Consider the following 26,031-nt stretch of genomic DNA (forward strand, 5'->3'; position numbering starts at 1 on the left):
TGTAAACCTCTCAAAATTTGGAAATGTAGGACGACAATTATTTTTTTTAAGAATATTTTCAGAATTATATAAAACATTAATAAATATAAAAAGAAAGCTAACTTTATAAAACAATGATAAATATGAAAAGGAAGAGAATTATATAAAACATTAATAAATATAAAAAGAAAGCTAACTTTATAAAACAATGATAAATATGAAAAGAAGAAGAATTGAATAAAGCAAAGATAAACATTAAAAGAAAGAAAATTCCGTAAAACAATGATAAATATGAAAAGAAAGAGAATGAGCTTCATGTTAACATCTGCACCATGTTCAACTAAGAATTTGACAATTTCTATTGAATTTAATTTGATTGAAATATTAAGAGGGAATTCATTAATATTGAGAGAATTACATTAAACAATGATAAACATGAAAAGAAAGAGAATTCTATAAAACAATGATAAATATGAAAAGAAAGAGAATATAATAAAACAATGATAAATATGAAAAGAAAGAAAATTCCATAAAACAATGATAAATATGAATATCTAGGGAATCCAATAAAACAATGATAAATATGAAAAGAAAGAGAATTAGATAAAATATTGATAAATATGAAAAGAAAGAGAATTCCATAGAACAATGATAAATATGAAAAGAAAGAGAATTTCATAAAACAACGATAAATATGAAAAGAAAGAGAATTACACTAAACAATGATAAATATGGAAAGAAAGAGAATGTAATAAAGCACTGATAAATATGAAAAGAAAGAGAATGCAATAAAACAATGATAAACATGAAAAGAAAGAGAATCCAATAAAACAATGATAAATATGAAAAGAAAGAGAATGCAATAAAACAATGATAAACATGAAAAGAAAGAGAATCCAATAAAACAATGATAAATATGAAAAGAAAGAAAATGTCATAAAATAATGATAAATGTAATAAGAAAGAAAATAAGTTTCATGTTAACATCTGCACCATGTTCAACTAAGAATTTGACAATTTCTGTTGAATTTAATTTGATTGCAATGCTAAGAGGGCATTCATTAATATTGAGAGGATATCATAAAAAAATGATGAATATGAATAAAAAGAAAACTATATAAAACAATAATAAATATGAAAAGAAAGAAAATTCCATAAAACAATGATAAATATGAAAAGAAAGAGAATGTAATAAAATAATGATAAATATGAGAAGAAAGAGAAATTCATAAAACAATGATAGATATTAAAAGAAAGATAATGTGATAAAACAATGATAAATATGAAAAGAAAGAGAAATTCATAAAACAATAATAAATATGAAAAGAAAGAGAAATTCATAAAACAATGATAAATATGAAAAGAAAGGTAATGCGATAAAACAATGATAAATATGAAAAGAAAGAGAATTTTATAAAACAATGATAAATATGAACAGAAGGAAACTATAAATTTTGTTGATATCTTCTCCATTAGAAAGTAAATAAGATGCAACATCATAATTTCCGAAATACATACTTTCTGCTATTGAATCAGGAGTTTGTCCAAAATTTGATTTAAGGTAGTTAGCAATTTCATAGTTATGATAATCCAATGCTGTATCAATCATGTTATCAAATGATTTACCATCTTCTATCATTTCCATAAAAATGTTTTTATTTCCGCCTTGAACAGCATATTTTTCGGAGTTATCAGTGTATTTAGCTCCTAAATTTTTCAAGTAATTGAAACACAATTCTGAGCCATATTTAATTGAACAATTAAGTGGTGTGATTTCATTAATCTCCCAATTAATATCAAGGTTTGGGAATTTACTCTTAAGATCATCAACTTTATCCCATGCAATATAGTATAAAGGAGATTCTGTTGAATATAAATTCACAATTTCTTCTTCTTCTATTTCAGGTTTGAAAATTTCAAAATTGAAACATTTATAATATAATAATGTCGCTAATTTCTCATTTTTCGGTTTGATTAGGCATGAGAATTCGTTTAATATCTTTTTGTGAAGTTCTGTAAATAATTTAATATCTTTAGCACGAATTTGTGAAAAAATATCAATCATGTGAAGTGTCATTTTGATAGGTATTTTGTTAGATTTAATAAATTCTATAATTTGTGATGAAGTTTGTAAAATATTATTGGAATTGACATTCCAAATAAGTTTTGATGCTTGACTAGGGTATTCAAATACTTCAATTGGAATGAAACAAACTTGATCATGGTTATCTTTAGCAGTTTTATTTAGAACACCTCATCAAACTAGGGTATTCAACTTGGAGTACGGCCTTGATCATCTTGATGCTTGACTAAGTATATCAATGCATAAGTTTTGATGATTATCATTACATAAATTGAGAGCTCTCTCAAAATTGAGAGGATATACAGCGGAGAGTTTTTTTTACATGAACTTCTAAATGTTCGATATGCCATATAGCTGCATAATCAAGCTATATCAAATACACCAATATTATCATTAAATTTCATTTTTTCAAAGAAAATTTAGAATTTGATTAAAATTTTTGATGGAAACTTTAATAAATTGAAAGCGACAATAGGCACAAGATTGAAAATACATGACATGACGCGCAAAATCTTTGTTTCAATAGCAATCATCTTGATTTTTCCTCTGAAATCTTATTAATTTAATGTGTCTGATATATACATTATATGACAATAACATTGATTCAATGGTTGCGCAGAATTGAGTTAAAATAACGTATACCGAAAATGTAAGAAAAATGAGTGATATCTACCAAGCTATCACTGAAGATAATGTTGAGCAGATGCAAGCATGCATTTCAGGTGGAGTTGATATTAACAAGCCGGGTGCCAATGGACTTACACCTCTAATGTTTGCCGTTCAAGAAGGAAAAGAAAAATGTTTAGGTGCTCTTATCAAAGCTAAGGCAGATGTCTAAGTTCAAGCTGCTGGAGGCCTACAGGCTATCCACTATGGTGCAATCGCCGGCCAAGATACTGCAATCCAAGCACTCATCAAAGCTGGAGCTCAAGTCAACAACCAAGATGCTGCTGGTATGACACCATTACACCACGCTGCTAAAAACAATCGTAAAAAGACATGCGAATTACTTATCAGATCAAAAGCTACAGTCAACATGCCTGATGCCGAAGGAAACACACCATTCTTAACAGCTCTTATTGCTGGTTCATCCGATGCTGTCGCTTCCTTCATTAAGGCCGATGCAACAGATTTAACAGTTCAAAACAAGAAACAACAGACACCAGCCCATTTCCTTGCTGCTATGGGCAACATTGCTATACTCAAATCTCTCGCTAAGAAAGGACTTAACTGGAACGCACAAGATGATCAAGGCCGTACTCCAGTTGAGCTCTGCGCAGATTCCGGCAATGCTCAATGCTTCGAATTTCTTCTTACAAAGCTTGGTGGCGATCCAAGTGTTACAAATGCTGCAGGAGAATCTCTTGCTCATATCATCTCAGCCAAAGGCCATGCTCCACTTCTCGGCATCCTTAAGGCTTCCGGTGGTAACGTCGATAGCGAAGATGCAAACGGCTGCCATCCAATCCAACAAGCCGCCGCATCAAATTCCGTTGCCGTTATTGAAGCATTGATCAAACTCATGGCCCAAGTCAACTGCACAGATGCAAAGGGCGATACTCCAATCCACTACGCCGCAAATAATGGCGCTGTTGAAGCCATGGAATGCCTTGTAAATTCCGGTGCAGACATTAACTCTAAAAACAAAGCCGGAGAATCAGCTTTGCACATTGCCGTCAAGAAAGGCGATTGCAAGATGATCAACGCACTTTCCGACAAGAACGTTGATGTTTCTCTCCGCGACAACAACGGAAACACAGCTCTCCATCTCGCCATTCCTTTACACAACACAGAAGTCATCAACACATTGATTGGCATTTCTGTTCCTCCAAACTCCCAGAACAACGACAACATGACAGCTCTCCACCTCGCAGCAACTCTTGGAGATGTCGAACTTGTCCAGAACCTCATCAAGGCCGGCGCCGACGTAGACATGAAGAATAATGATGGAGAAACACCACTTGAATTGGCATCAGCTTGTGGAGATGTTCCTGTTGTCAAAGCATTGATTGAAGCACGTGCAGATGTCAATTCCAAGGACGGACAAGGAATGACACCATTACACAAGGCAGTACAGAAGAACCAAGTCGAAGTCATCAAGTGCTTGAAGGAAGCCAACGCAAATATCAATGCAAAGACAGGAGATGGAGAAACACCATTAATCATAGCAACAAAGATGAAGAATGTTGATTTGATTATGATGTTAATCGATATGGGATGCGATGTAAATATCGGTGATATCAATGGAACAACACCATTACATTATGCTTGCAAGTTAGATTTAACTAAACCAGCTTTGCAACTCATAGAAAAAGGATCAGATATCATGGCAAAAGGCGAAGGAAACAATACTCCTTTGCATTTTGCTTCATTGAACATGAACAAGCAACTTGTTGAAGTTTTGATCAAGAAAGGAGCAAACGCAAGAGAAATGAATTCAGAAGGAAGAACTCCTTTGCAGGGAATTAGATTGACATTCGCCAAGTTCATGAAACAGTTGATGGGTGAAGATAAAGGTGATAAGAAGGAAGATATTAAGATTGATGTTTCAGAAGTATTGAATCAGAGTGGAGAAAAATTAGAAACACAAACAGAACTTAAAGATACATTCTGTTTGTTATGCAGAAGAAGAGCTGCAACTGCTGCTTTACTTCCTTGCGGACACCTTTGCATTTGCGATGCTTGCCAACATGAAAGACTCGCAACATTAAAGCAATGCCCAATCTGCAAGAAAGATGTATATGGAGCTTGTGCAATCTTCTGTGAAAATTAAAACTTTTTTTCTCTTTTTATTATATTATTTTATTTTTTCATGGCACGACCTTCAATTTTGTTGTTTAAAGTGTATTTTCAATGACGATTTTCGATTGGCTTTGAGATATTTGAATTAAAGTCAGATGGGCTTATGTACACCATCAAGCATGAAGCTATTATCTTATTTTTGTGTTATCATCGTAAACGAATCATTGATTCTATTTTCTCCATGAAAAAATAATTTAAAAGGGAAAATGAATTTTTGAACAAAAGAATCTTGTCATCTCGGCAACATAAAAGGGTGTTTCCTATTTGATAAGTCCATACACGAACTAAAGTATATAATGAATACATTCGCGCTGAATTAAATCATGCCTATATCCTTAAAAAATTGATTTGTATTACTCAAAAATTTTTGTGAATATTCTCAATATTTTACATATGAATTCGACTGTTTTCATTGATTCTTATGAACCTGTACTTGAACAACTCCACAAAATGAGCCTTGAAGAAGAAATGAACCAGGAGCATGCTGTTTATTTAGTTAAAATCCTTAATAGGTGCTTAAAACGAAATCCAGAAGCAGATTTTCCACATAATATATTCAAACAAGACGATTTGGTGCTACTTCTCGACTTCTGTCTTAACGAAAAATACATTGATACCGATTTTCACAAAGCTCTTTATCGAACAATATATAATGTTATTATGGAAAACCCAAGATACAATAGAAGTTCATTTATTCCTTTACTTATCGATAGATTTGATCATTTTTGCAAGTTATTCGATTCAATACCTCCAAATTCGTCAAATATGATCACAAAAATAGGTATTTTTAATTTAATGTCTAGTTTAATGCATGAAAATTCAGAGTCATTTGCACATGTTTACGAAAAATTCAATCTTGACATGGCTTATGAACTTTTTCAAAATTTTCCATGTTTTTGCAGCTATCTTTATAATTTAGTCAAGAATCCATCCATAGAATATGATGCTATGCCACAAATCGTCAGTTCTATTATAAATCACGCTATTTCTATAATTCCAAAAATTTCAATCTCATCAAAAGAAGATACAATGAAAAGAGACAGAACAATATCTAAAGACTTACGAAAAATGAATGATTGTTTACTAGCATTGAATTCTTGTACAAGATTTCCCGAAATTTTCTTCGAAGTTTTTCAAGGAATTGATATTTACGATAAATACATAAACAACATCATGCAATATAAAGATGCCTTTTCCAATGTCATAAAACTGTCAAAATCCATTCTTCAAATTAAATCAGATTTTGATTATGAAATATCAATATATGGAATAGTTTTTATGATATCATATATTCTAGAACAACTATATAATCTATACAAATGGGTAAATATTGCCGAAGATGGAATTTATTTATTAACTCTTCTATCTGAGCGAAAAATTTACAACAAACAGATAGATTCTATATGTAATCAAATGATACTTAATAAATTATTACAAGATTCAATTGAAATCGGGTGTCAGCAGCAATATCTACAATTATTATGTAATCTCGCTAAAGATGATATAAATTATACTATGGTTACTGATGAATCATCATTAAAGATCGCTATTAACTTCCTTGGAGACGACAATCCTGTTTTTGCCCTTGAATTCATTCTAATGAGAGTTCAGAAGTCAGTTTCTCAAAATAATTTTGAAGATTCATTGGATGTATTAGATGTATCTGAAAAAGAATCAATTATTGAACTTGTTGAATCAGAAGATGAAAAAATTTCAATTTTAGCTCAGAATTTATCTGATTTGATTGCCTCATATGCGTAATAAATATATTAGATTTATCTCTTATCTATAATTAACATATTTATTTATTGATATTATCTTCATCAAATTTTTAAATTTAAAACTTTCTGTATTCTGCCAATATAAATATTAAGCCCAAATAAATCAGATGTTACATGTTAATCAAGAATTATTAGGGTTATCTTGAAGTCGAAATCATATTGATGTCATAACCGTTTTCTTTCAATTTTGAATAGTTTATTTCGTCATATTAAGAAAATTCTGAGGACCTTGCGTCACAATTTACAAAGTGATTATTTTAAGGTTCGATATGTCGTTCTTGGTAATGAGAAATCTTGAGTATTTATGCATGATAGTTGATCCTTCTGCATCTCATCCTAAAATTTAAATCCCTGATAATAGTTGGCATCAATCTCTAAGAGGTATAAATATTTTTTGGCAATTTACACGTGATTTTCTCTGAAAATATTGAAGGACAACAATTAAAACGCCAATGCGGCATAAACAATCTATATTCCCCAATTATAAATTTATAAAAACTATCAATATGCAGTTTCTTTTAAAATAATTAATTACAATCATTAAGAGACATCCAGAATACTGTTACTTCATCATATTATATTATATGAACCACTGATAATGCAAAATGAATATAAAAAATGTTGTAAAAATCTATATTAATTGTGAAAAAATTGCGGTTTGAAAAATAATAATGGATCTTCAATACATTGAGCTTTTGGAGTTGAGTAAAGAATATTATGTGATTATGAATGAGTTATACAGGCTCAATACATTTAGAGAAGATGAATTAGAATATATTTTCCGGATAATCAAAAATAGATTTATCGATACGAAGATGTTCTCTCCAACTGATATTCAACAAATTATCTGTAAAGCAGCACTATACAACAATAGATACTTCACTTCGTATTTAAAAATTTTTAAAAGGATATCAGAAGTTTATAATACATACTATATTAAACCTGGAAAATTCAAGAGCAAAAATCTTCAAAATCGAGAGTGGTCAATATCAGAAATCTTTACTTTAAATGTTGCATGCCAGAAAAATAACCTTGAGTATTTATCAGAAGGAATTATTGAGAAATGTATATGCACAAATAAAATGTTTCGAATACACCAAGAAAATACCATTTTCAATAGTATAATGTATGATGATATTAAAACATTCATAGCATTTACCAAAAAAGAAAAATATATTCAATATCGGACACTAAATAGTATTTTCTACCCAAGCAGACATGAGGGATATACTATTATTGAATTATGTTGTTATCATGGTTCAGTTCGCTGTTTTAAATATTTGATATCAGAACTCAATACTAAAATAACTGATATTTGCCTTGAATTTTCTTTTTTGAGTGGAAATCCGGACATTATTAGCGAGTGCTTGAAATACAAAAAAACAAATTATAAATGCATGAAAAACGCAATAATTTCACACAACATCGATTTTGTTTGTTTTCTGATGAATGAATATCAACTCAAAATCGATTTTGTCTTGTGTATTATGTTCGATAATATTCAAGCATTTTTTGTATATTTAGATCAAACAAGAGAAATTTCAGTGTGTTTTGTTAATTTGCCATACTTTCGTCTTAAATCACTTGTTAATTATTTCATGCAGCATGGAATTGATATCAATACAGTGGTTTTGTCTGATACTGCTCTGATTAATTCAATAAAAGTGGAAAGTTTGGATTTATTAGAATATCTTGTTTTAAATGGAGCAAATATTAATACTGGATATAAATCAAGCCATTCTCCCATTCATATCGCAGCAGGTAGGGGTAATGAAGAAATCGTTCGGTTTTTAATTTCACTTGGGGCTAAAATAAAAAATAATAAAAAAATAACACCGCCACTTCTTGTTGCTGCAGGCAAAAATAAAATTAAAAATGCAAAGATACTTATATCCAATGGTGCTGATATTAATGTAAAAGATAGTGCTGATAGGAATGTTCTCTATTTGTCATTAGAAAATTCAAACGAAGAAATGACGAAATATTTTATATCATGTGGTGCAGATATTCATGCAAAAGATTTTTATGGCAATACTACACTCCATTATGCAGCAAAGAACAATTTAACTAACACAATAATATATCTTATTTCTCAAGGTTTAAATATCAATGAAAAAAATTTAGAAGGAAAAACAGCACTACATTATGCAGCAATGGGTAACTCTAAAGATGCAGTTGAATTACTTATATCACTTGATGCAAATATTCACATAAAAGACAACGACAAGAAACCAGCAATTCATTATGTAAAAATAAATAAATATAAAGAAATCATCAGAATTCTGCGATCTCATAAAAATGATCATTATGGTTTAAGACATCTTTCACTCTGCAATATAGTCTAAAATAAAATGTAAATTTTTCCAATGATAATCAAACAAATCCAGATTTTATATATCAGTAATATTCAAACGTAATAGGTGAAAAAGATTATTTTTGTCTAATATTTCAGGATTTTGAAATATCCATATCCGAATTGACAATTTTTTTAACATTTTTTCATAAAGATAAAAACATTCGCATATAGTATGATATTTATCTTATCAAATAGATATATAATAATGATAAAATTCTTCAAAAAAATGTTGTAAAAACAACTTCAAATTGAGAGGATTTTTCGGTTATTCAAAATAACAGATGAATAAAATTCAACACAATGAGCTAATAGATTTAAGTAAAGATTATTGTAACACATTTTGTGCATTGTACAGGTTAAATACACAAGATGAAGCTGAAATTGACAAAATATACAAACAAATTAAAATCAAATTAATTGATACAAAAATGTTTTTACCATCTCAGATCCTTGAGGTGATATGCAATGTAGCAAAGTTAAATAACCGATATATGAAGTCATATTGGGAATTATTCAGAAAAACAGCAGAGAATTACAAAATTCAACAAATTTTTTCTTCTACATATAATCAATCAAAATATAAGACATACGAATCATATTTAAAAGAAAGGTACATCAAATATTTCATTTGGGATGAAATATATTTTGAAAAAGAGGAAAAAACAAATGATAAAAATAAAAACATTAATTACTCATTAGATATTCATGAAAGTAATCCAATTTGCAGATCATTAGTGCTTGATGATTTAGGATCATTTATATTTTATACAGAGCAGGATGGATTTGATAAATATCAGAGAGTGAAAAGCAATTTTTATCCTTATTCATTATTGGGATATTCATTACTTGAATTATGCTGTTACTATGGTGCCATCAGATGTTTTAAGTTCCTGAGAACAAAATTTAACTCAGAAATAACAGAAAAATGCCTTCAATTTTCTTTTTTGAGCGGCGTTCCAGATATTATGAACGAGTGCCTCAAATTCCAAAGACCTTACAAGGAATGCATGGAATGCGCAATTATTTCTCATAATATCGATTTTGTTTCTTTTCTGATGAATGAATACCATTTGAAAATCGATTTGGAAGATTGTTGTAGATATCATAATCTTCAAGTATACTTAATGTATTTAGATATCACAAAAGATATCAATAATTGCTTTGTTTTATCACCATCTTTTCATTTCCCAGAACTTTGTAAATATTTAATTTCACATGGAGCAAATGTTAATGCAATAGGACATTCATCAAAAACCCATCTTTGTTATTCTGCAGTAAATAGTAGTAGAGAAACAGTTGATTATATCACTACATACGGGGTTAATTTTGTTCGAGATTATAATTATGAATGGTTTGCTATTATGGATGCTGCATGGAATAATAGCGCCGAGATTGCTGAAATCTTGATTTCTCATGGAGCCAGAATCGATTCACATGGAATTAATGAAAAAACCGCTTGTCATATTGCAATTGAAAGAAATAGTATAGAAACTATTAAAGTGTTTGTTGCTCATAAAGATCTAATCAATGATTCTACTCTTCATTTAGCATTAATATATGATAAAGAAGAGATAGCAAAATTTCTCATTTTGAACGGAATTAATATTAACACTCATGATAATAATGGAAAAACGCCACTTCATATTGTAGCTGATGGAAATAAAACAGAAATGGCAGAACTACTTATTTCTCATGGAGCAAATATCAACTTAACCGATAAAAACGACGAAACTGCTCTCCATTATGCTTTGAAATATGACAGAAAAGAAATGACAGAACTACTGATTTCCCATGGAGTTAACATCGATGCGAAAGATAAGGATGGGAAAACAGCACTTCACATTGCTGCTGAAAGAAATAATAAAGAAATAGCAGAATTTCTTATTTCGCATGGTGCAAATCTTGAAGAAACAGATAATGAAGGGAAATCAGCTCTCGATTATGCAATTAGATATGATAGAAAAGAGATAGAAAAGCTTCTAATTTCATATGGAGCAAATATCAATGCACAAGTTATAAATGGTGAATCTGCTGCAATTACAAATAGAACAAACAATGAAGGAAAAACATTTTCCCAATATTATCATAATTTCATCAATTATACTTTTTCGAATTGTATCATAATATAACGAAAGAATGAACCATTTCCAAATAATGCTATTAATCTGTAGTTAACAACAAAAAATACCTCGATATGAAAATTAATTCCAGAATTTTCATTTGATTAATCTTGAAAATCATGTTTTTTATTTTATTTTATAAAAATTTAGAAAATTTAAATCAAACAAAAAAATATTTTTTAAAATTATTTTAAGATTATTTGTAAACACTACGCGTTGGCATGAAACCAAGATCAAAGTCATCATTTCCAACATTGTGAGCTTCATTAGGATGCGGATCTGAAGCATCATTTTCAAATTTTTGGGTTTCTTCATTTTCTTCCTTTTGATGACCGAAATTTTCTGGTGGATCTCTACTTTCGACCTCAACTTCTTTCATTAATTGGTCGATTGAAGAAATTAAGAATTTTTGTAGAGAATTTACGGAATTTTCAGTCTGGTTAAGAATAGTTTCATGTGAGAAGCCTTTTTGTAAGATATTATTTGCTTTTTCTCCATTTTTAAGTAGTTCTTCTGCATTTGATTTTATTTGTTGCAATTTTCTTGCAGTTTCAAAGTATTTATTATCTTGAGCTGTAGAAATCATGTCATCAATCGATTTTATCTTCTTTTTCATCTGATAAATTGATTTTTTCAATGCTAAAAATAGAGAAATTTGATTTTGTGGTGGAGTCGTGATTATATCACTTGAGAACAAAAATCCTCCATCAGGAAGTCTAGAAGCGTAGCGATTTTTCTCTAATACATTCGATAAATGGGAAATCGAAGTAATATTAAATTTTTCAATGAGTTCTTCGTCAGATATGACTAAATCGTATGATGGCCGTACGTTTTTCATAATGTTATCACGGACAGTGCGTGAAATTTGTTCAAAATTCTGATAAAAGTTATATTCAATATTTTCATAGTCACTAGGGTCTTCGCATCTCATAGATGCAATAATTGAACTCAGTAAAGATCTTTTGATGACAAATTTCGATGACTTTTGAATAATTTTGGACTTTAATAGAGTTTTTAATGTTGGAGCAAGAGGTGGGTATATATCATTCCACATTAAGGTTTCTTCGAGCTTTGTTGCATGAAATGATACAACATTGTACCTTTTACTCCAGTCAATCAAGAATTTACTCCAAAATTGAATTTGGGCATCATAAAACTTGGGATTGCATGATCTATCAGGTATCTGACGATACATTGAAGGATATTGTTCGAGTTGAAGTGTCTCATTCAGCAATTCTTTCGCTTTAATGTATTGCATTGTGAACTGTTATTTACATGACAAAAATTTCAATGAATAGTATTCAATTCTAAAATTTTCATAAACACAAATCTATATCTAACCGTTTAATACTTTTTTAAAAAATCAAAACAATCTGATAAAAGGCACTGCCATGTAAAGTTGTCAGTTTTCAACAAACATCAAAATCCGAATCTAAAAAATTAGAATGATTTAATATTTTTACAGATAGTACAAATCAATGAATAAATTTACGATGAAATTTGACAAAACTGACTGAAGATTTGAAATGGGCGGCGCTTTATCTTCATCAGATGCAATTCCTGCTTTCTTAAGAACTCTCCTTTCTGGTGCATGTCCACCTGCTCATCCAATTTGGGCTTCGTTCAACATTACAAGTTTTAATACTTCTGAAATGACTAAAGAAGACATTTTATTGCTCCAAGAAGTTCGTGACAAGCGCCCTGACAATTTCGCTGAATTAGTACGATGTATTACCGATGCTTTTACTCGAGAAATCAAATTGGCCGAAAATGAAATCCAAAATGACTCGATGTATCTCGATTTCAGCATGTATTCCGATATGATATGCTTACTTCTTAGCATATCTGGGCTCCCACAGAAAATATCTCCATGGTTTAAAGCTCCAACTCTATATTTAAAGCAATCTCTGCCTCTTCACCAAGTTTTATTAGCGGAATTCAGACTTCTCAATATGACAGATTCGATATTTAATTGCTATTCTGATGAATTACAAGCAAATATTACTTTTGTGAAAACATTGCTCTTTGTACAACAGGCTGAAGCATTTACATACCCCGTAAAGTCAGATCCATCGCAATACTTGCTTTCTTTTGATATTTTCCCTGCCAAGGCCTTTCTTCCTGTTTTATTTGAATTTATTCCAAAAGCAATATTAACGACACGATCTGAACCGATTCTCAAATACGTCAGAGCTCTGATCACTGCTTCCATTTTACCAATCTATTGCTGCAATACTTGGAAAACTGCTCTTTCATGTGTCGAACAGAACATAATTCATAGGGCGTTCGAGCCATTACTGACATTAACAGATAATATATATCCTACAGGACTTCCAGGACGAGTTTTGGCCTGTTCAGATCAACTAATTTCGCTATTATATACTGTAATACTCAGATTCCCAACTTTTCTCAAATTTATCGACACAAACAAACTCGCACAGAAATACATAGAAGTTTTACTTCTACTTTTCAGATATAAAATGGATAATGGCTCAATTACTTTTATTCATTCAATAATTTTACTAATAATCAGCCATTTGACATCAGATTTTCACTCATTACTTACTCTGAATGATCCATTTGTTGAAACACTTCAAATTAAAGAGCAAAGACCTCACAGAGGAACATATGCAGATTTAATCATCGAAATCATCACATTTCCTTTGATAAAAGACTTCAAATCCGCATTTCCTCTTGCTCCTCTCGTAACCGCGATCATCCAAAACCTTTCTTCGACGACAGCCCACTTATCTTTCTTTAATGCGAACAGAATCTACGAAATACTCAGACTTTTCTTTAAGTCCAAGGCCGCTGAGCATCCAGAAAGCAAATTGCCAATCGCCAGGCTCTTGAATTCCATTTATCAGTTTATAAGATTCCAAACTCTTGGCAAAAAGTCAATTCTCCTCTACGGTATTGTCCACCGTGTAATTATTGACTCACTTGCAGCATCAGCTCTTCCAGAATGGCGAAAACCGGCTGAAAAAATCAAAAAACTTCTTGATGCAGCGGATGAACCTCTCAAATCAAAGGAAAAGAACGCAGATGCTGTTCTACAGAATGCTATGGCTCCGATACTGATAGAATTTGCTGATTCGCCTGTTCCTCAGACTTCATTTACGATGGGAGCCGAAGTTGAAACAATTTGGTACGATTGGTCTCGTATTTTGCTCTGGAGAGTATTCCCCGACGAAGCAGAGTTCTATCATTTGAATTTCTTGACATTCAAATCTCCAGGGAATGAAAAAGCCATTCCAAACCCTGTTCCAGAGGAATCGTTATCAACAGAGCCTGCACCAACAGAAAGCTTCGCTACTGGTATCATAAACCAAGCAGAACAACAGAAGAAAAACGAAATTGAAGAAAAAGAAGAAAGTGAACCGGAAGTACAACAATACAAGGCCATCGAACAAACGCCTGTCCAACAAAGTAGCGCACAATCAATCATTGAAGCTACAAAGCCCGCAATTTCAAAAATTCGAAATCCGAAATTGCAAATCAAAGAAGTTTCGGAGCCAGATCAGTTGCAGGCACCTGTAAAACACGCAAAGACGCTTGAAGAGCTTGATAATCCATTTGGCAGCGACGACGAAGATGAATTAGCCAAATTCTTAGAAGATTAATGTTATAAAGATATTTATGTTTTGATATACAAGATAACGTTAAGATTTATGTCTCCAAAATTTAATTTTTCACTCAAATTTTTATTTTTTTATATTATTTACAGAACTCTCTCTTCTCATCACCTTAAAACTATTGTTTTCCCTTTACTATCATAATTAATAAAACTATTAGTGTTTTTTTTTAATTCATAAAAATAAAAAAAAATAAAAAGCATTAAAGGTATTATACATCATAAAGATCCATAAACCCAAGATATTATACATCATAATGAAACGTCAAAATAGCGCAATCCCAAGATAAATTACGCAAATATTAACGATTATTACAAAGTATGGAATTTCCTATAATTAAAATCCACTAATACAGACCATTTTTTGTATTAGAATATATATCTATAAGAAATTATTTATTTAGCCTGTGCTTCGCGAATACGCTTGTAAGCAGCACGAGCTGTAAGAGCAGCTGGTGTTGTAGGTGTGTAAGCACCACCAGCAACGGCCTTACCACACTTTGTGCATGTCCAAATGCCAACAGCATTACGCTTGACAGAATCCTTGCCACAGAAGGCGCATGGGTATTTCTTGCGCTGTGAGATTTCGATCTTCTTGATTGTCTTACGGAGAGAGGCACCATAACGTACGCCGTACTTGCCACAGATACCTACTTTCTTTGTTCTACGAGCCATCGAAAAGGTCGACCATAAGTCACTTTTTAACGTTGGTCTCAATTTTGAATCGGTGGGAATTTTAGTTGCTTTATCATTCACACATTATATATAACAATTTATGAATCTAATCGTGAACTTTACAAAATTTGAAAGACAAATTTTGCTGCGCTGGCAATTAGACTCATGAATTTCATATTATGAGCCAAATTAAAAATTGTTTCACTCCATAAGACTGTAAAACGTGTCACAGCATTTTTTTTGTCCCAAAAGTGCCACAGCAAAAATTTTTACAAATCATGTCAAGTTCAGAGCAAACAAAAAATGAAGTTGGATGTGATTTTAATGACATTAAGCCAATTGAAATATTTGAATACCCTAGTCAAGCATCAAAACATATTTGGAATCTCAATTCCAATAATATTTTACAAACTTCATCACAAATTATAGAATTTATTAAATCTAACAAAATACCTATCCAAATGACACTTTACTTGATTGATATATTTTCACAAATTCGTGAAAAAGATATTAAATTATTTACAGAACTTTACGAAAAGATATTAAACGAATTCTCATGCCTAATCAAACCTGAAAATGAGAAATTAGCGATGTTATTATATTATAAATGTTTCAATTTTGAAAACTTCGAATCTGAAATGAAAGAAGAAAAAATCCTGAATTTGTATCCAACAGAATCTCCTTTATACTATATTGCATGGGATAAAGTTGATGATCTTAAGAGTAAATTCCCAAATCTTGATATTAATGAGAAGATTAATGAAATCACACCACTTGATTGTTCAATTAAATATGGTTCAGAATTGTGTTTCAATTACTTGAAAAATTTAGGAGCTAAATACACTGAATACTCCGAAATGTATGCTGTTCAAGGCGGAAATACAAACATTTTTATGGAAATGATAGAAGATGGTAAATCATTTGATAACATGATTAATACAGCATTGGATTATCATAACTATGAAATTGCTAACTACCTTAAATCAAATTTTGGACAAACTCCTGATTCAATAGCAGAAAGTATGTATTTCGGAAATTATGATGTTGCATCTTATTTACTTTCTAATGGAGAAGATATCAACAAAATTTATATTCTCTTTATTTTCACATTTTTTATTGTTTTATTCAATTCTCTTTCTTTTTGTATTTATCATTATTTTGTCAAATTCTCTCAATATTAATGAATTCCCTCTTAGTATTGCAATCAAATCGAAATCAACAGAAATTGTCAAAATCTTAGTTGAACATGGTGCAGATATTAACATGAAACTTATTCTCTTTCTTTTCATATTTATCATTATTTTATGATATTCTCTTTCTTTTTGTATTTATCATTGTTTTAGTAGTATATGTGGAAGGGTTGTGTGACTTTTTTTGTAAACGTAAGAATTCATACAATATTGAACGATTTTGTATCATTTTTTTTAACATATGAAGTAAAAAATGTATGATTCTTACGGTTTTTATTCTTACGTTTTTGAATAAATTAAGATTTAAAAAATTTTCAAAATTGTAAGACATTTACACTCAGCCCATACATATATATAATGAAAAATAAAAGAAGCCATATATAGATGATGTCAGCTATTCCACAATTAATTAAACATTGTTTAAATCATGAATGGAATCAATGGAGTCATAATCAAAGACCTCATAAACGAGAAAAAGAAATTGAAACTAAGGATTATTTGAATTTATGAAATCAATTATTTGATTCATTCTTTCTTCAATCTCTTCTATTCTTTTTGTTAAATCATCAATTTTCATTAATGAGGTGATTCTTGATTGAGGAATAGATTTCAAACTAACCACTCCTTTTATTTTTGAAATTTTGAATCCATCAACTTTAAACATTTTATTCAATTTACACGTTGTCAATTCTTCAAATAATTTTTTATTATTGGCATAATAGTCATTAAATTCTTCAATAGATGAAAAAATTTTTATTTCAGTAATTGGTTTAATAATGTTTATTTTTTGTTTATCATCTTTACTTTCATTTATTTCTTCCTCCTCTGTTTCATTTATTTTTAAAATCGGTTTCATTTATCATTAAATAAAAATTAGAATATGGCAAACGAGAGAGGGTCAAAGTTGCTATTTGTCACTTTTCCACAAGAATCTAATGGGGAAAAAGTTATCATATAGTTGATCTCATTCACTGAGGTGAGAGATGCATGTAGTGTAATGTTATAAACAGTGGGATTGCTGCTCTAAGTCCTAGGTTCGAGACACATTGGCTTCATTTTTCTCTTTTTTATTGACGTAAACTATTCAATTTTTGTGTTCTCCATTCAAATTTCAGAATTTTTTTTGCAGATTTCACGCTACATTCGAAGTTACCTTTTGTAACAACCACCACTGCCTACGAAAGACGAAAGTGTGTCACGATTTCACCCGGAAATCCGACGGTTGTTTAAGAGTATGCACTTTTGTCACCTACTCTATGGCAAACCCAAATTTTAGCTAAAAGTGACAGGGAAAAAAACGTTTAGTATTAAAAAAAAGACCGATGAGAGCTTCGTTCGAAATATAGAGGGAACTGAGAATGCGCAACCATTCTCAGGGAATATTGGATGCTATTCCCGTTCCCTCTGTATGGAAAATTGAGGTTTTCAAAGGGAGTTAAAATAAAATACAAATTTATACTAATTTACTTCAAAATACAAAAGTATTTGACAGCTAAAATTAGTTACTTTAGCAAGCCTATCAATACCCTTTTACGATTATTGTTACTTTTTCGAAATAAAAGTAAAAACAAATTTATACTAATTTACTTCAAAATACAAAAGTATTTGACAGCTAAAATTAGTTACTTTAGCAAGCCTATCAATACCCTTTTACGATTATTGCTACTTTTTCGAAATAAAATAAATTTATTATCAAAAACCTTTTTTCTTAGTAAAAATAAAAATGTTATTTTATATCAAGTTTTTATTCATAAATTTTTATAATGTTGTATAAATTTCATTAAAATTTACGTACATATTAAGGTACTTATCTTCTACATATATAATCTTCATTAGATATATACATGATAAATAAAATTCATAAAACATTAAAAATCAAAAAATTAGATGAACCTTGGCAATTAAACTTTATTAAAAAAAAAAAAAAAAAAAAAAAAGGTAGTGGGGCTTCCAGGCACTTCGTGCCTTCTAGCCCTGATGTTGATGTTTAGAATATGAGAGAGGTCCTATAAACCGGAGAAAGTGTCATATAAACATCTGTCATTTTACTCAGAATTTTCATGAAATTTACACCAAAAATATATTTTAGGGTAGAAGGGTATATCTAACCTCTTTTCTAACCTCTTTTCTACCCTCTTGAATTTTCATGAAATTTACACCAAAAATATATTTTAGGGTAGAAGGGTATATCTAACCTCTTTTCTAACCTCTTTTCTACCCTCTTGAATTTTCATGAAATTTACACCAAAAATATATTTTAGGGTAGAAGGGTATATCTAACCTCTTTTCTAACCTCTTTTCTACCCTCTTGAATTTTCATGAAATTTACACCAAAAATATATTTTAGGGTAGAAGGGTATATCTAACCTCTTTTCTAACCTCTTTTCTACCCTCTTGAATTTTCATGAAATTTACACCAAAAATATATTTTAGGGTAGAAGGGTATATCTAACCTCTTTTCTAACCTCTTTTCTACCCTCTTGAATTTTCATGAAATTTACACCAAAAATATACTACTAGGGTCATTTACGAAGAATTCTCAACAAAGTCTTTACGATGAAGTCTTGACAAAGTCTTTACGAAGAAGTCTCAACAAAGTCTTTACGAAGAAGTCTTAACAAAGTCTTTACGAAGAAGTCTCAACAAAGTCTTTACGAAGAAGTCTTAACAAAGTCTTTACGAAGAAATTCATGAAAATTCAAGAGGGTAGAAAAGAGGTTAGAAAAGAGGTTAGATATACCCTTCTACCCTAAAATATATTTTTGGGTCATTTACGAAGAAGTCTCAACAAAGTCTTTACGAAGAAGTCTCAACAAAGTCTTTACGAAGAAGTCTCAACAAAGTCTTTACGAAGAAGTCTTGACAAAACATTTACGAAGAAATTCATGAAAATTCAAGAGGGTAGAAAAGAGGTTAGAAAAGAGGTTAGATATACCCTTCTACCCTAAAATATATTTTTGGGTCATTTACACTCATTTACGAAGAAATCTCAACAAAGTCTTTACGAAGAAGTCACAATAAAACATCTGTCATTTTACTCAGAATTTTATACAGAATTCGGCAAAAATATATTTTAGGGTAGAAGGGTATATCTAACCTCTTTTCTAACCTCTTTTCTACCCATATGTCCTTACTGAAAAAGTGTCATATAAACATCTGTCACTTTTCAGGTAAAAACATTTTTATTATATATATAAAATGAATTTTACAAAACCACCGTTACCCTTCTTTGGAAATAAGAGTAGATGTAAAGATATTCTATTGAGAGAACTTAAGAAACTACCGAATGGTCTAACATTTGTAGACTTGTTCGGTGGAAGTTTCTATATATCTCATTTGTGCCATACAATATTTCCTGACTCAAAGATTATATGCAATGACTTCGACAACTATATGGACCGTCTCAAACATATACCAGACAAACAATATATTGAAAGCGTTAAAAGAAAAGATACCTATAGGTAAGATGGAACGTATACCATTAGATAAGAAAAATATTGTGAGAGAGGTTTTGAAAAAAGCAGAATATATAGACTGGGATAGTATATCTGCTAGACTATTATATAGTGGTGCTATAAGAGTTCATGACATTGAAACACTTATGTCAAAAGTTTTATATCTTAACTATACAATGTTTTCAAAGAGAACATAGAAAAATATATTGAGGGTATAGAGTTTGTGAGATGTCATTGGACAGAGTTGTATGAAAAATATAAAGACAAGGAAAATGTTTTCTTTATAGTGGACCCGCCGTTCTTTAACACATGGGATTTTCAATACCAAGTAGACTGGACTTTGAGAGACTCTTTAGAAACTTTAGACGTTTTACATAACCATCCATGCTTTTACTTTACATCCGATAAAAGTGGTTTGGAAAGTGTCATGAGATGGTTAGAGGACATACATGACTATGAGTTTATATATGACAAGATAGAATATGAGAGAGGTCCTATAAACTGGAGAAAGTGTCATAACAAAGAAATTTTACTAGTAAGTAAATGTGGTTTGAAATAGGATTGTTGGTTTTAGGTTTTTTCCATTGTGTCATTTATTTATTTGACGTGGCAGAAAAGTACAGAGAATATGAAGATGAACCAATGCCTGCAAATGTTCAGCATATGTACTCGTAAGAGATATTTTTATCTAATATTAAATGGACGCACAGAACTTAGCGAATGCACAGCAACCTGGACAACCAAACCCAGAGAATATTCCAAATGAAGTTAGAATACAAACTGCAATGGCAAACTATGGTCAAGTGCCAACAGATGTACAAATGCAAACTGCCATGTCAAATGACGCTGCGTTAGGTTTGCCACCATGGTATGCAAATATGAGATGGAAAGAGTTTTATACAAACCTGAAGTGGGATATAAAACAACTTTATGCAGATGACGCGAAACACAGGAGTTGACCCAGAATATGTTTTCTACCAGAGGAGAAACAGAATGTATGAGCTCCAGTTAAAGAATGCTATGGAACTCAACAGGAAACGTAGAGACTAGGCGGACATTAGATTTTTACATATAGTAAAATGGGTTTCTTCAGTAGTATTGGAAACTTCTTCAGAAGAGTTGGAAGAGGTATATGGAATGGAATAAAATGTCGGAAGAGGAATTTGGAACGGAGTCAAAAATATTGGTAAAAGAGTAGGTCAGTTTGTTGGTATTATACCTAAAGACCCTGAACCAGAAGAACAAGCTCCTGTTATACAACAGCCTGAACCTGCACCACAGTCTAGTTGGCAACCAAATCCAACACCTCAACCGTATTAAAAATTATATTTTTACCGTTCGATAGTAGTTGTATATGAAACTAAGTTCTAAGTAAAACGCGTGGTATAATGGAATTATTCTCTTTCTTCCATCTGTAGTAAACCATACTTGAAAGTCTGAAATACTTCCACTCGGTGGTTCATATAGCTTTGTAGGTTTTTCGTAAAAGTCATTTGCCAAGCATAAAAAAGAGTTTTGTGCGCCAGAAAATGAAGCATGAACTATAATAGCATCTGAGTCGAAAACATTTTCATATGTTCCATTAGGGTTTTCGACTTCATAAAAGTTCGGGTGTACTGGATATTCTGCAGGCTGATTTAACATCCTCAAAAATCTATACCATGCCAAGTTGTTATATTTTGTAGAAATATAAACGTCTTCTCCAAGGTCTTCTATTCTATTGAATTTAACAGTTGCATTTTTCCTGTCATATATATAATATCGAGATGGTACTCTCCTTCGTCAATGTTGTACTGTTTTGCATATTCGAGATAGATATCGTTTATTTTTTCTTGAAAAGCTTGAAGAGTTGTTTCTAAGTTTACAAGCAAATTCACTTGTAAAAGTTTTCCCTGTTCAAATTTCTCATACGTACGTTTTTCTTTGTTATAGTATCGAATTTCAAAACCGACCGTAAATGGGAAACCATGTATGGCTTCTGAAATGAACTTCATTCTACGAAAGCCAATAGCTTTTGTGACGGATGGGTCTCCTTAACCATCTTAGTGGGTAGTCAAAACGATAGCCTTCATGCTTTACGGTCTCTGTCTCAAACTTTTGACCGACATTCGTAAAAAGTTCATCTAATGGTTTAGTTGTAGCAACTCTTGAATTTTCTTTTTCTATTGAAAGCATATTTTATCTAGAATAAAAATGTCGAATGAAACAGCGTCTATGAGAGAAATACAACACAACCGACAACTCATTTTGCAAGCTCTAAATAAGAACACAACAAACTTTTCAAACTATTCTAAGATATCTGAGTCATTGAAAGAAGGAAACTTAAAACTGACGATAAACCCAATGACAGATGAGTTTCTGTTTCAAGACAGTAAGAACCATACTGTCTGTGTAAATCCAACAAAAGGAACTTTAAACGAGAAACCTATAGATGAACTTCTTTTGAAAGCAGATGTTAACAACAAAGCTGACAAAGAGTATGTCATTGAAAAAGTTCAAGAAGAACATGACAGAGCAGATGCAACATATGCAACAAAAGCAGATGTTAACAACAAAGCTGACAAAGAGTATGTCATTGAAAAAGTTCAAGAAGAACATGACAGAGCAGATGCAACATATGCAACAAAAGAACATACTCATCCTGAACTAGCAGACAAAACATATGTTGACAATAAAATGTCAAGTGAAGTGACAAGAGCTGAAAACGAATATTCTAAAAAGACTCATACACATACCATTGCAAAATATTACAAACTTACAAGAAACCTTAAACAGGAAAAGTGACGTTGGACATACACATACCATTGCAAATATTACAAACTTACAAGAAACCTTAAACAGGAAAAGTGACGTTGGACATACACATACCATTGCAAATATTACAAACTTACAAGAAACCTTAAACAGGAAAAGTGACGTTGGACATACACATACATCTTCTGAAATAACAGACTTAAACGTTAGCCTTGAAAGAAGGCAGATAAGAACCATACACACGATTTCTTCGCAACTGTTGGTATAGAAAATATTGAAGGAACGGTTGAAGAAACTGGGGATGTATTAAATTGGAAACCTCCTAACTTTCCACAAGGTTTAACATCGGAGGATGACATAACGACGATGAAATACACTAGATGTAGAAATGTCTATGTCATGGAGGATGAAAACAAAGTTAAATTCACTGCTCAAGATTTATATGATAAAAAAGCTGACAAAACATATGTTAACGATGAGTTAGATAAAAAAGCTGACAAAACATATGTTAACGATGAGTTAGATAAAAAAGCTGACAAAACAGAGCTTCAAACGTTAAAGACAGAAATACTTCAAACACTATATCCTATAGGTTCTATTTACACGTCAATGAACTCTACCAAACCAGAAGTAGTACTTGGTTTTGGAACTTGGACTCAAATAGTCGACAGGTTTTTGTATTGTGCAAACTCTTCAAAAGGAAACAGGTGGAAGTAAAACGATTTCAGGTGCAAATTTACCTGCACACAGTCACTACATAGATTTAAGTACATCTCAAGCAGGTTGGCATAAGCATAGATTTTGGGATTGGTCAGCAATGAAAAAAGGTAAAGGATATGATGTTAAAGACGACGTTCAGTTTGCTATAAATTGTTTCTGGGGTAGCACACAGGGAGATGGAAACCATACACATCGCGTTTCGGGATATACGCAAACAACGGGACAAAGTAAAGACTACATGCCACCTTACATGACAGTTTACGCATGGTATAGAATTGCTTAGTCGTCATTTTCAACTTCTTTAGCATATTCGTCAGGAGTTGTCTTATATTTGTTAGGAACTGTCTTTGAAAGTATACCACCTTGAACTTTGACAAGTTTGAAACGAGGTCTGACAATAGTAGTTTTATCTTCTGCTTGCAGTCTGTACATTTTGCCATGTTTGCCTAAAACTTCATAATATTCTCTTGTATACTTTCTTCTATTTTTACGAACACGAATGTGAGTACCTGTCGGGTTCCCATTGTTGTCATAGTCAATAGTATTTTCATATGGGTCGCGTTTAGGTATTTCTATTTTTACTTTGTCACCTTTCTGAAGTTTGAAGCCCGGCATTCTTTCTTGTTCATCCCTTTTGACTAAATTATTAAATATATAGTCTTTCTCTAAGTCAGGGTTGTTTTTCATTTCTTCGGGGGAGTGGTTTCCCAAACCTTTTTGTTTACGGTTATTGTAAATATTTAAAACTTGTCTCATCTTTGCCATGGAGAAATGTCTATATTTGTCGTCATATGACATTTCATCTACCTCACCACCTTGTGGTTGATTTAAGTCTCTTAAGATTTTTATACAACTGTCAATGACACCAAGAGCAGAATGGTTTTGGTCGACAATGAAATATTGGTTTACATTTTTTGAACGCAGATAGTTTTTAATATCGTCTGATTTGAAAGAACTTTCATAGTCAGATGTCAGTTTTGTTGGATGGTATTTGTCAACGAATATTGTCAAAGCAGTTTTCACATCTAAAATATTTTTGGACTGTAATGGTATGGCTTCACAGTATCTTGTGTTTTGACCAACAAATATTAGCCAGTATGGAGGTCCATCTTCTCTATACCTCGGAATGTTTTCCAAGATATCCATAAACCAAGCATTTGGTGTTGAACTAAAGATTTTTATCATGAGTGCTTTCTTTGTCGCTTTAGAAACATAGGGGTCCTTGTTTGAATTCGTCATTTTTTAACCCATAAGAAATGGGTTTATTTGGCGCGTTAGCAGGAGTTGCATCCAGATTTTTGCCCGCAGTGGGAACAATAGCCAGAGGTGTATTTGGAGTTGGAAGGAAGATTTTGAGTACATTAGGTATACTGAAAGAGAAAGCACAACCTATTATACAAACTGTACAGAAAGGTTGGGATGTAGCACGAGATGCAGCAAATCTTATTCCAAATCCTGAAACAAGAGGAAAAGTTCAAGGATGGATGGACAATGTAGGAAGAGAAGCAGGAAACTACTATAACAAAGCAAATGACTACTATAACCAAGCAGGGCACTATATGGACCAAGGTGAAAGATTCTTTAACAGAGGATATAACCATGCACAACAATGGGTAAACAACAACCAACCTCAACCGCCTCAAACGTGGGGAATGTAAAGTTTTTTACTGAGATGAAATGAACAATACAGCATTGAGACAAATGGGCTCAAGATGGATTTGTCGACTTCCAGTAGTTACACCACCACGTGTTTGTCAAGTTCTTCCTATACCTCAGGAAGTTTTAGACCGACTTAAAAAACCTAAACAACCAGTTGAAAACAAACCAAACTAAAATTTTTTACTGAGATGAAATGACCGAAGAAGTTGAAACGGTAGATTTGACACCACAAACAAAAAGTTCAGAACCATTGTCAAAACCTGTCAAAGAACTTACAGATGAAGAAAAAAATTCAATAATAGAAAGTGCCAGGTCTGGAAATACAAACCCTAACTACAAAGTCACTTTTCATAGAAATGGAACGGCTAGTATCTCAAAAAAGAAACAGACTCTCACAAATAAAATATTGAAGTCTGAAGGAGCTTTCGAGACAACAGATGGAAAAGTTTACTTCACCGATCAACAGTTCATTATAGAACATCTCATTGACTTAGAGTCGAAATATTCTAAACTTTACAACAAACACAAAAAGTTGAAAGGAAAACAAAAACAAATGGCATATGATATTTACGAAGATGTTGACGACACAACCATACCTGCAAGTGAGGTAAAGTCAGAGGAACCAAAAAGTGACGAAAAACCAATAGAAGAAGAAAAACCAAAAACTGAAGATAAACCAAAACCAAAGTTTAGTTTCAATACTAAACCAAGTCAACCTTCATTAGCTGGTATGGGTTGGCGTCAAAGACTTATGGCAGCAGGTGGTTATGTTAAGTAAAGAAAAAAACATTTTTTTATTTTTATAAAAATGCCCCCATATAGA

General features: G+C 31.6%; 12 protein-coding genes across 12 annotated transcripts, besides 3 other annotated features; 9 read left to right on the plus strand and 3 right to left on the minus strand.

Annotated features, from left to right (window-relative positions):
- Positions 1-1,390: 1,390 nt before the first annotated feature.
- Positions 1,391-2,056, minus strand: TVAGG3_0597140 (protein ubiquitination; the record flags this gene model as incomplete). Its single annotated transcript, XM_001302882.1, has 1 exon — positions 1,391-2,056. One exon carries the CDS (start codon positions 2,054-2,056, stop codon positions 1,391-1,393), a length of 666 nt encoding a protein of 221 aa, XP_001302883.1.
- A 664-nt stretch (positions 2,057-2,720) lies between these two features.
- Positions 2,721-2,900, plus strand: TVAGG3_0597150 (spectrin binding; the record flags this gene model as incomplete). The annotated part of the gene is made up of 1 exon (XM_001302883.1): positions 2,721-2,900. One exon carries the CDS (start codon positions 2,721-2,723, stop codon positions 2,898-2,900), a length of 180 nt encoding a protein of 59 aa, XP_001302884.1.
- A 117-nt stretch (positions 2,901-3,017) lies between these two features.
- On the plus strand, positions 3,018-4,835 carry TVAGG3_0597160 (spectrin binding; the record flags this gene model as incomplete). Its single annotated transcript, XM_001302884.1, has 1 exon — positions 3,018-4,835. The coding sequence occupies one exon, from the start codon at positions 3,018-3,020 to the stop codon at positions 4,833-4,835; it is 1,818 nt and encodes a 605-aa protein (XP_001302885.1).
- A 419-nt stretch (positions 4,836-5,254) lies between these two features.
- On the plus strand, positions 5,255-6,723 carry TVAGG3_0597170 (uncharacterized protein; the record flags this gene model as incomplete). Its single annotated transcript, XM_001302885.1, has 1 exon — positions 5,258-6,625. One exon carries the CDS (start codon positions 5,258-5,260, stop codon positions 6,623-6,625), a length of 1,368 nt encoding a protein of 455 aa, XP_001302886.1.
- A 1,319-nt stretch (positions 6,724-8,042) lies between these two features.
- On the plus strand, positions 8,043-8,990 carry TVAGG3_0597180 (protein ubiquitination; the record flags this gene model as incomplete). The annotated part of the gene is made up of 1 exon (XM_001302886.1): positions 8,043-8,990. One exon carries the CDS (start codon positions 8,043-8,045, stop codon positions 8,988-8,990), a length of 948 nt encoding a protein of 315 aa, XP_001302887.1.
- Positions 8,991-9,282: 292 nt separating this feature from the next.
- TVAGG3_0597190 (spectrin binding) lies at positions 9,283-11,242 on the plus strand (the record flags this gene model as incomplete). Its single annotated transcript, XM_001302887.1, has 1 exon — positions 9,283-11,130. One exon carries the CDS (start codon positions 9,283-9,285, stop codon positions 11,128-11,130), a length of 1,848 nt encoding a protein of 615 aa, XP_001302888.1.
- A 70-nt stretch (positions 11,243-11,312) lies between these two features.
- Positions 11,313-12,379, minus strand: TVAGG3_0597200 (charged multivesicular body protein family; the record flags this gene model as incomplete). The annotated part of the gene is made up of 1 exon (XM_001302888.1): positions 11,318-12,379. One exon carries the CDS (start codon positions 12,377-12,379, stop codon positions 11,318-11,320), a length of 1,062 nt encoding a protein of 353 aa, XP_001302889.1.
- A 246-nt stretch (positions 12,380-12,625) lies between these two features.
- Positions 12,626-14,745, plus strand: TVAGG3_0597210 (HID1 family; the record flags this gene model as incomplete). Its single annotated transcript, XM_001302889.1, has 1 exon — positions 12,648-14,744. The coding sequence occupies one exon, from the start codon at positions 12,648-12,650 to the stop codon at positions 14,742-14,744; it is 2,097 nt and encodes a 698-aa protein (XP_001302890.1).
- A 172-nt stretch (positions 14,746-14,917) lies between these two features.
- On the minus strand, positions 14,918-15,442 carry TVAGG3_0597220 (structural constituent of ribosome; the record flags this gene model as incomplete). Its single annotated transcript, XM_001302890.2, has 1 exon — positions 15,152-15,430. One exon carries the CDS (start codon positions 15,428-15,430, stop codon positions 15,152-15,154), a length of 279 nt encoding a protein of 92 aa, XP_001302891.1.
- A 266-nt stretch (positions 15,443-15,708) lies between these two features.
- TVAGG3_0597230 (protein ubiquitination) lies at positions 15,709-16,611 on the plus strand (the record flags this gene model as incomplete). The annotated part of the gene is made up of 1 exon (XM_001302891.1): positions 15,709-16,611. One exon carries the CDS (start codon positions 15,709-15,711, stop codon positions 16,609-16,611), a length of 903 nt encoding a protein of 300 aa, XP_001302892.1.
- A 1,234-nt stretch (positions 16,612-17,845) lies between these two features.
- Positions 17,846-17,875: a mobile genetic element.
- Positions 17,876-17,878: 3 nt separating this feature from the next.
- Positions 17,879-18,539: a mobile genetic element.
- A 4,254-nt stretch (positions 18,540-22,793) lies between these two features.
- Positions 22,794-26,031: part of a mobile genetic element that runs on past the window's edge.
- Positions 25,227-25,382, plus strand: TVAGG3_0597270 (uncharacterized protein; the record flags this gene model as incomplete). The annotated part of the gene is made up of 1 exon (XM_051239649.1): positions 25,227-25,382. The coding sequence occupies one exon, from the start codon at positions 25,227-25,229 to the stop codon at positions 25,380-25,382; it is 156 nt and encodes a 51-aa protein (XP_051097473.1).
- On the plus strand, positions 25,402-25,986 carry TVAGG3_0597280 (phage tail repeat-like family; the record flags this gene model as incomplete). The annotated part of the gene is made up of 1 exon (XM_051239650.1): positions 25,402-25,986. One exon carries the CDS (start codon positions 25,402-25,404, stop codon positions 25,984-25,986), a length of 585 nt encoding a protein of 194 aa, XP_051097474.1.

The sequence above is a fragment of the Trichomonas vaginalis genome, chromosome II (genome assembly GCF_026262505.1).
Source record: "Trichomonas vaginalis G3 chromosome II, whole genome shotgun sequence".
NCBI classification, from domain to species: domain Eukaryota; phylum Parabasalia; order Trichomonadida; family Trichomonadidae; genus Trichomonas; species Trichomonas vaginalis.